The sequence below is a fragment of the Otolemur garnettii genome, unplaced genomic scaffold (genome assembly GCF_000181295.1).
Source record: "Otolemur garnettii isolate 467f Iridium unplaced genomic scaffold, OtoGar3 scaffold00174, whole genome shotgun sequence".
Lineage (NCBI taxonomy): Eukaryota > Metazoa > Chordata > Mammalia > Primates > Galagidae > Otolemur > Otolemur garnettii.
Window position 1 is genome coordinate 3079372 of NW_003852569.1, and position 10630 is coordinate 3090001.

Consider the following 10630-nt stretch of genomic DNA (forward strand, 5'->3'; position numbering starts at 1 on the left):
AGTCTCCTGCCTCAGCCTCCCAAGTAGCTGGGACTACAGGCGCCCACCACAATGCCTGGCCATTTTTTGGTTGCAGCCATCATTGTTGTTTGGCAGGCCCGGGCCGGGGATTCGAACCCGCCACCTTAGGTGTATGTGGCTGGCGCCTTAGCCGCTTGAGCCACAGGCGCCAAGCCCATTTATTATTATTATTTTTTTTGAGACAAGGGTCTCACTGTCGCCCTTGGTAGAGTGCTGTGGCGTCACAGCTCACAACCTCAAACTCTTGGGCTAAGTGATTCTCTTGCCTCAGCCTCCCAAGTAGCTGGGAGTACAGGTGCCTACCACAACACCTGGCAATTTTTTTTTATTGCAGTTCTTATTGTTGTTTAGCTGGCCCGGGCCGGGTTTGAACCCGCCAGCCTTGGTGCATGTGGCGAGCACCATAACCATTGTGCTATAGGTGCCAAGCCATCATCTTCTTTCTTCTTTTTTTTTTTAGAGACAGAGTCTCACTTTATTGCCTTTAGTAGAGTGCTGTGGTGTCACAACTAACAGCAACCTCCAGCTCTTGGGCTTAGGCGAGTCTCTTGCCTCAGCCTCCTGAGTAGTTATCTTCATTTTTTAAATAAATATTTATTGAGTCTTGGCTGAGCTCAGTGGCTAGGGCACCAGTAACATGTACTGGAGCTGGCAGATTCAAATCCAGCCCTGGTCTGCCAAATAACAATGACAACTACAACAACAACAACAGTTATGGTGGGCATCTGTAGTCCCAGCTACTTGGGAGGCTGAGGGAAGAGAATCGCTGAAGCCGAAGAGTTTGAAGATGCTGTGAGCTGTGATGTTACAGCACTCTAGGAGGGTGACATAGACTGTCTCAAAAAAAAAAATTTATTGAATCTTTACCAAGTGTCATTAACATAATAATTTGGAAAATTATTTCTCTAGGAAAGAAGGATATACTATGTTCAATAAACTGATTTCTCTCTCCACATGAATAACATGGTAACACAGGTAATGTGTAGATGGGGATTGCTTACTTTCTGAAGATATTTCTCTTCATGGCATGAAAAATATTCATTACTATGCAAATGAATCTCTTCTGAGGATATGGATATGTTTCAGTGGTAATGCATTTATTACACTTTGGTTCTAGTGAAATTTTTTCTAAATCAAACTTTTGTTAGAACGGCAGCAATTTGTAATTTAGTTTTTAGCAATATATGAGCATTTTTGTTTTACCACAATACATTTATTATTGAATAAAGCAAACCCCATCACTACTCAAAAACCTCATTTCATTGCTTCATGACTCATTATTATCTAAGGTCAAGCCAAGAAATGCTATGACCCTTCTAGATAGATGTTGGGCCCCTGGCCTCAAACAAAAGTACCCTTTATAGGCTCTTTAAACCATGTTGTCAAAGAAATCCTTATGACGGGAGTCCAAATCAGCTTCCCACTGTAAAACCTCAACACCCTGGAGAAGAAATCCTTCAAAAGACAAGTTTTAAAAATATAAAGTAGATCACAATTAGAGTTATAAGATCACAAATAAAGTTCATATTTTTAAAGTATCTATTTTTCTTTTAAAGTGAAAAAAATTAGGCTGGGCGTGGTGGCTCATGCCTGTAATCCTAGCACTCTAGGAGGCCAAGGCAGGTAGGTTGCCCTCATCTCAGGAGTTCAAGACCAGCCTGAGCCAGAGAGAGACCTCATCTCTACAGAAAATAAAAAGCTGGGCATTATGGTGCATGCCTATAGTCCCAGCTACTTGGGAGGCTGAGGCAAGAAAATCATCACTTGAGCCCAAGAGTTGTAGGTTGCTGTGAGCTGTGATGCCACAGCACTTGGCCAAGGGCTACAAAGTGAGATCTGTTTCACTAAAAAAATTAATTAATTAATTAATTAAAGTGGAAAAAAAAACAGTTTCAGGCAAGGATTTACAATAACTTGTTCTAACTGCATTCCATATGATAGATAAAATTAAGATGCTAGAATTGGCTGGTGATTAAGTTTGGTTCTATTATTTTCAAGGGAAAAATCAAATGATAAAGAAACATAAGGAAATTTAAATTTAGTTAAAGGATAAAATGTTGTTTTTATTTATTATTTTCATTGCAATAAATACAGGAATATTTCTATTAAGCCCAGAAAATAACTACAGACTATTATTAGTAGTGTTTTAAGTAAGCTGGCCTACGTAAATAGATTATAATACACCCTTACAAAGGTATTATTTAGTGATTGGAAAGAACAAGTCTTGGCTAGGTACAGTGGCTCACAACTGTAACCCTAGCACTCTAGGAGGTTGAGGCAGGAGGATTCCTTGAGCTCAGGAGTTCAAGACCTAAGAGTGAGACCCTGTCTCTACTAAAAATAGAAAAACTAGCCAGGTGTGGTGGTGGGTACCTCTAGTCTCAGCTAGTGTGAGGCTGAGACAGGAGAACTGCTTGAACTCAGAAGTTTGAACTAAGCTGATGCCCTTGTACTCTAGCATGGGCAACAGAGTGAGCCTCTGTCTCAAAAAACAAACACACAAAAAACCATAATGAGTCTTTAGGTTCTGATCTGGAACAGTCTCTAGATATATGGTTAAATGAACAAAATGCAGAACACTGTGTATGGCATGGTACCATTTGAATTAAAAAAGGAATACACATACATAGAATTGTACATACAGTGAATAACTGTAAGGATGTATATGAAACTATTAACAGACTCAGTTTTTACCATACACCTCTTTCACCAGTTATATTATCTATTTAAGAATTAGAATTTAATACAATTAAATGATAAAATCAGTTTAAAGAACTAAGAGTTCTGTGTGAAGGTTTAAGAACACAGGACAAAACCAAAACTGTGATGACAGAAAAACTTTACATAAATATAAAGCAAATAGCATCTTTATGAATTTCAAACTGTTAGTATTTTTGGAGGAAATCTTCGTAAACATTAAAAAATAAATTAAAAAATTCAACTATTCAACAACTATAAATCCTAGTAAAGATCTTAGTATAAATACAGCACACACAGGGACTTTCTTTGGGTTGCACTATGTATAAAAAAAAATTATGCTTTGAGGAAGGGACCAAATTTTATAAAATATAAAGCACTTCTTATATGTGAATCATTTTACATATCTTATTAAATCCTCATAAGAATCTGAAAGTTTGAAATCATTAGGCTTGAAAAGCAAGTAATTTTCCTAAAGAAATTTTGGTAAGTAGTAAGAGGATATAAGCCAGGACTCCATAGCCTGTGTTGTTTCTAATATACTAGGCCAGCTTTATTTTAAAATAAAGTAGAATTGCAACAGAAAAAGAAAGAAACTAAATTTTAGAATACAGGGCCCTATTAATAGGGAAATGTGCTTCTTATAAGTAGCTTAGAAATGGCTATTTCCCAAAGGACTCATTCCTAAGTGATATCACATTTTGTCATTTCTCAGGAACCTTGGAATTACCTCTGATTTGTTCTTTCTATCTTTACATCCAATTTGTCATTTGTTTTCTCCCTTTGAAATGTTTCTCAAATCTGCTTCATAATTTTTACTATTATCATTGTAAGTCTACAAACCCTGCTAACTTCAGTTTTTTTTACCTGTAAAGAACCCTTACTCTCTAGAATATAAATGTTTTGACACAATGACTAAGCAAATGACATGAAATCTATGTTAACCAGTTTGATGAAAGTATTTCAAATTGTATATGAAAACACTACATTGTACCCCATGTTTGCATTAATGTATACAGCTATCATTTAATAATAATAAAAAAGAACCCTTACTCTGTCACTACCTCAACTTTCTACCTAAGACACTATACTGGATCTTTAATTTATTTTATTTTAGAGACAGAGTTTCACTTTATTGCCCTCGGCAAGTGCTGTGGCGTCACAGCTCACAGCAACTTCCAACTCCTGGGCTTAGGCGATTCTCTTGCCTCAGCCTTCCGAGCAGCTGGGATTACAGGCACCTGCCACAATGCCTGGCTATTTTTGTTACAGTTTGGCCGGGGCTGGGTCGAACCTGCCACACTCAGTATATGGGGCCAGTGCCTTACCCACGGAGCCACAGGCGCTGCCTCCTGTGCTGGATCTTTTTGCCTTTTCTATCAACTATAAATTCCTCTTACAAGCTTCTTCATAAACTGATTCCTCTTTACCAGTTTAATTTTATTCTCCATTTTGCTTCCACACCCGCTCTTGACAGGTCAAATTGTTTATTATTTCCTGCATACTTCTACATCTTTGCTTTTACTGTTATCCCTACTGAACTCTTCCCCCAAATTCTATTTATTGTTTATGGTCTACTTTAATCTTGCCTTCTCTAAGAAACTGTTCCTAATAACCTCAAATCCTATTATAGTCAGTATTGTAATTTTAACTTAATTAAATATCATCTTGAAACATTATCTAATTTTTTCTTGTGCTTTGTCTCTTTTTAGTTTTGTCTCTCAACTAGACTATAAATTTCTTTTTTTTTTTTTGGCCAGGGCTGAGTTTGAACCCACCACCTCTGGTATATGGGGCTGGCGCCCTGCTCCTTGAGCCACAGGTGCCGCCCTCTCCCCCCTTTTTTTTTAAGACAGAGTTTTACTCTGTTGTCCAGGCTACAGTGCTATGGCATCAGCCTAGCTCACAGCAACCTCAAACTCCTGGGTTCAAGTGATCCTCCTGCCTCAGCCTCTTGAGTAGCTAGAACTACAGGCATGTACTACCATGCTCAGCTAATTTTTCTACTTTTAGTAGAGACGGGGTCTCATTCTTGCTCAGGCTGGTTTTGAACACCTGAGCTCAAGGGACCCTCTTGCCTTGGCTTCCCAGAGTACTAGGATTACAGGCATGAGTCACCATGTCCTGTTAAACTATAAATTTCTTAAGGCCAGAATATGATTATGTCACTTTTCTCTTTTTTTTTGAGATAGAGCCTCAAGCTACCCCCTGGGTAGAGTGCCGTGGCATCACAGCTCACAGCAACCTCCAACTCCTGGGCTCAAGCGAGTCTCCTGCCTCTGCCTCCCAAGTAGCTGGGACCACAGGCGCCTGCCACAACACCTGGCTATTTTTTGGTTGCAGCCGTCATTGTTGTTTGGCAGGCCCAGGCTGGATTCAAACCTGCTATCTTAAGTGTATGTGGCTGGCGCCTTAGCCACTTGAGCCACTGGCACTGAGCCGTCACTTTTCTCTTAAAATCTTCTGGTAGCTTTCATCATGTTAAGATTAAAGCCCAACATCCTTTCAATGGCCACAACCTGTCCTCAATCAGTTTTTCTAGTTTGTCTAAGACCACTTCTCATCTTGTAACCTGCTATACTGTTCCGATATATGTGGGTATTACATATATATTTATATATATTTTTCTACATCTCTATGGCTACATTTTCTTTGCTGAGAATGTTTCTTCCTTTTCTCCACTTGGTGTGTTCCTTTATCTGTCCAAGCACAGTTCTAATGTCATTTTCTCTAATAAGCTGTAAGAAGCCTCATCCTTGGGGAAAACTGTTTTTCTTCCTCTCTGTTTCTATATACCTTTGTAAATACTTATGGCATTTATTGCATGGGATTATAATTCCTGGTTTAAATTACCTTCTCCTCTACTGTCACATGAGCTCTCTGAGGAATGAGATTGTATCTTAGTCATTTCTGTGTTTCTAGATCCTCATAGCAGTATGTACATATAGCAGGCATTCACATGTTTGTGAATAAACATGTGATAAATGTGGTATAAACATGTATATATTTGTGGTATATAAATATGTTATATAAATGTGGTATAAACATGTATATACATGTGGTATAAAAAAACAGATCTTCAACAATAAAAAACTTAGATAATGCATTTTAATATACATTATATCTTTTAATGCCTTCTAACAACCCTATGGAATAAATATATTACACCTATTTTACAAATGAGAAAGCTGGTGCAGAGATTAAGTCAATGCCTCCAGGTCACAAAGCTAGTAAATAGCAAACCAAACCCTAAAAGACAGATCTTCTGATTCGAGGCTAGTGCTCTTTCCTGTAGACTAGGCTGCTGTACCCTTGGGGGTTTCATATTATACTATATCTATATTAAAATATTATATATCTGGGTGGTGCCTGTGGCTCAAGGAGTAGGGTGCTGGTATGGGGGGTGGCAGGTCCAAACCCAGTCCTGGCCAAAAAAAAAACTGCAAAAAAAAAATATATATATCTGTATTAAAAATATTAACTTGTGTTCTTGTCTTAACTCCTCGTTAGACTAAATTCCATGTTAGTGAAGAGGGTTACTTGCCTTTGTATCTCTTGCTCTGCCTGGCACAGGGCCTTACACATAGTAGGTGCTCATCAAATTGGACTGACCTGGAGAGCACTAGAATGGTCATTTTGACAGGCCAGTTCTTGCTCAACCTCTGAAACCTCCAGCAGATTCCGCTCACTGACCAATCGAGACAGTTCTCCAACCACTGTCACATGCTTTGAAACAGTCCCAGACATCTTCTTGAACTGTGGATAATTCTCAACAAAGGCCTGCCATGGGAAAAACATCAATGGGGCATTGATTCTATTATTTTTTTAACCAAAGACAAGCATGTATAAAAAAGGAGAAGAGAGAGAAAAAAAGAAGAAAACCATAGGGATTGTTTTTCGGCCTGAGTAAAGTACTTATAACTCTCAGTCACATGGCATTTTGTTATGCTTAAGAAGAGAAGAACTGGTATATGTTGGTAGACCAAGTCTTTAAATAGTCCAAATGTGACCAAAGAATGGAAAGCAGCATATGACTTATTATGAAGTTTTCACTACACTGTTTACTAAAAAGAGACATTACAGAAAATATCTCAAACAAACAAGCAAAAAAAAAATCAAAGTAGAAATCAGACACAGAAGATTCCTGAAATGTTGCTTACAAAGTCTCACATGTTAGTCGTCCATGTACATGCTTGATTTACCTTCATGTCTGCTATTGATTCGAGCTTTTGCTGTTCTTTTGGTTTCCTTTTCTGAAAGTCTTCCATGAGATTCTTTATGTTGCTACCAATCTCAGCAAAGTTCAGATACATATTCTGTGAAAAAGGAAGATAGAAGCACATTTCATCAGCTAGCTGCCTTTCAGACAATTTAAAAGAAGTGAAAAAGAATCCTGAATACTGAACTGAAGGGCAGGAGAATTCCATTTTAATTACCACATTTGGACCTTAGCCAGGATACAAGTGCTGAATACCATTACTGTTCTCATAAAGAGCTACTGTAGGAGGGAAGTAAGCAACCATGTGGTCTCTATGAAAAAAAAAAATATTGCTAACGGGTCAGAATCCAAGTCTTCTGTCTATCTGTAGGATACCCGTGTCGTGTTTTTATATGAAATTCCCATACCTGCTCCCATTCAACAAGCCAATAGTAACCATTTTACATTAAAAACAGCTGAAAACAATTTTAAAAAATTAAAACCACTTACATTAGCATAGAATTCATCATTTTCAGCAGATAGGACCACCTCTCTTAAGTCTTTACTGATCCCCGGCACTCTGGAAAGATCAATCCGATTATTGTTTATGCCTAGTAGTTCATGGACCATGGCCTGATATGTCCACTAAATAAAGAATCATGACAAAAAAATTAGTAACTGACAAAAGGTGAAAATAGTAAACATTCAGGAAAATAAGTAAAAATTATAACATTCTTAGTAACTAGTTGTCTTTACTTGGAGATTCTCTGTTTAGTTCAAGTTTTATTAATACTTTCTGGAAGCGGTGGCTCATGCCTGTAATTCTAGCACTCTGGGAGGCTGAGGCGGGTAGATTGCCTGAGTTCACAGCTCGAGACTAGCCTGAGCTAGAGTGGGACCCTAAAAAAAACAGCTGGGCATTATGATGAGCATCTGTAGTCCCAGCTACTCGGGAGGCTGAGGCAAGAGAATCACTTGAGCCCAAAGAGTTTGCAGTTGCTGTGAGCTATGATGCCACAGCACTCTACCAAGGGTGACAAAGTGAGACTGTCTCAAAAAAATTTTATTAGTATTTTGTGATATAATAGGCATTAAGATTGTCATTTTAATTGGTTAAACACTGAAAAGTCAAAATACTTTTCAATTTTACACTTTTGGAGGAAGGATGACAAAATTAATATATTCTTGATAGAAAGAAAACAAATTAGATCTATCATTAGCTTCAATTTTTGCCTGTGAATTAAGAGTATATTTTTGGCTTCACAGATAGAGCTATATTGGTACTGAAGTTACAAGCTGTACCATTTCCTGTATGCTTCTGTGGTTTTCTGCAGCGAGAAGTGTGTTCTTGCAGATCTGAGTGGTACTATATTTATCCTGGGAACACTAATATTATCAGAAAAAACCTTGTGAGTTGATCAAAGGACTGGCATATTTAGAGACTTGTCTCTGAATCTATTTTATTTTATATTTTTACCTAAGATGAATTGTGAAGGATTGGTTTCCAGTCTTACAAAATGTGGATTTATGTGGTAAAACTGGAAAGGAGAAAACCCAAAATTTTGTGTTTTCACCATTTACGGATAATGGGTTACTTTCAGTCATAGGCCCATTAGACAAAACTAAGTATTTTTCAGCAAATTACCTTATAAATCTAGAATCTAAATGCTAAAAATACTTATAAACATACATGTATTTCATCTTATGCAAATTATATTTATTAAGAAATAATTTCAGCTTATTAAAGAAGATGCTTTATTTCCTAAGATCCCCCAAAGGAATCCTTTTTTTTTTTTTGAGACGGAGCCTCAAGCTGTCCCCCTGGGTAGAGTGCCGTGGCATTACAGCTCACAGCAACCTCCAACTCCTGGGCTCAAGCGAGTCTCCTGCCTCTGTCTCCCACGTAGCTGGGACCACAGGTGCCCGCCACAACGCCCAGCTATTTTTTGGTTGCAGCTGTCATTGTTGTTTGGCGGGTCCGGGCTGGGGATTTGAACCCGCCACCTTAGGTGTACGTGGCTGGCGCCTTAGCCGGTTGAGCTATAGGCGCCGAGCCAAAGGAATCCTTAAACAGCAAGTTCCATTAGGGCCCTGAAACTAAGTACAAGACAATGTTTACACTTCTGTGGATAGCTTCCGGTGCATGCTTCTACCACAGCGCTTACTCTGTAATTAAAATTATCTGCTTACAGTCTCTCATCACTGGAGCATGAGCTCCTTGAGGGCAGAGATGGTATCTTTTAATCTTTTATCTCCAGTACTTAGTTCAGTGCACGGCACATTAACAGGTCCTCGGTGAAATTTGTTGGGTAAATGGTTGCTTTTCTTTGAGAGACAGAGTTATAGGCAATCTTTTTCTTTTTTTTTTCCAAGACAGAGCCTCAAGCTGTCGCTCTGGGTAGAGTGCCCTGCCATCACAGCTCATACCAACCTCCAACTCCTGGGCTCAAGCAATTCTCCTGCCTCAGCCTCCCAAGTAGCTGGGACTACAGGCATCTGCCACAACGCCCAGTTATTTTTTGGTTGCAACCGTCATTGTTGTTTGGACACTGGGCTGGATTTGAACCCACCAGCTCAGGTGTATGTGGCCGGCGACTTAGCTGCTTGAGCCACAGGCACCAAGTCAAGGCAATTATTTTTCTTTCTACTTTTTTTTTTTTTTTTGAGAGAAAGTCAAAAAAACTGGGTAGAGCACTATGGCATCATAGCTCACAGCAACCTCAGACTGCTGGGTTCAAGCCATCCTCTTGCCTCAGCCTCCCAAGTAGCTGGGACTATAGGAACCCGCCACAACGCCCAGCTATTTTTAGAGATGGGGGGTCTCACTCTTACTCAGGCTAGTATCGAACTCCTGAGCTCAGGCAATCCTCCTGCCTCAGCCTCCCAGAGTTCTAGGATTACAGGCATGAGCCACTGTGCCCAGCCTCATTCTACTTTTTGATATTATTAAGTTTATCAGAGCATAAATTACTTTGAATTTTAGGAGTACAGAGGTTTTTTATACTACAGAAAAGTTTCATTACACAGCCACAGATTTCCCTTAAGCATTAAGCATTTCCCTTAACAATGTAGACTGTGGCTTTTCCTGTACATTCAAAGTCACTATTAATAGAATATCTACTATGTATAAGACACTGTGCTTACACTTGCAAGAGAACCAACACTGGCAAGGCACAGTATGCCTTGAAGGAATGTACAACCTAGGAAAGGGTAAGAACAATCAAAGGTACAACTGGTAAGTGCAGCATGAGATGTAAGAGAGACATAAAAGTCTTCTCTATGGGTAGCACCTGGCACAGTGGGTAGGGCACCAGCCCCATATACTGAGGGTGGTGGGTTCAAACCTGGCCCCTGCCAAACTGCAACAACAAAAAAAATAGCTGGGCATTGTGGCAGGCACCTGTAGTTCCAGCTACTTTAGAGGCTGAGGCAAGAGAATCACTTAAGTCCAGGAGTTGGAGGTTGCTGTGAGCTGTGATGCCATAGCACTTTACCTACTGAGGGGGATAAAGCGAGACTCTGTCTCTAAAAAAAAAAAAAATGTCCTCTTTATGCTGACTTTCAGGAGAAAAAACATGTCTGAGAGAATACAAGCTTCAAGGAGATATTAGATGGCTTCCAAGATATTTTATTTTTTTTTGAGACAGAGGCTCAAGCTATTGCCCTGGGTAGAGTGCTGAGGCATCACAGCTCACAGCAACCTCCAACTCCTGG

General features: G+C 39.2%; 1 protein-coding gene across 2 annotated transcripts in view; it reads right to left on the minus strand.

Annotated features, from left to right (window-relative positions):
- Positions 1-10630, minus strand: part of VPS45 (vacuolar protein sorting 45 homolog) — an 82557-nt gene that overhangs the window by 55913 nt on the left and 16014 nt on the right. For both annotated transcript variants that reach the window (XM_003800414.3, XM_023519404.1), the window contains exons 8-10: positions 7427-7561; positions 6921-7034; positions 6331-6498 (exon numbers count right to left, since the gene is read on the minus strand). In XM_003800414.3, the coding sequence (XP_003800462.1) occupies positions 6331-6498; positions 6921-7034; positions 7427-7561 (417 nt within the window). The remainder of the gene's footprint in view (positions 1-6330; positions 6499-6920; positions 7035-7426; positions 7562-10630) is intronic.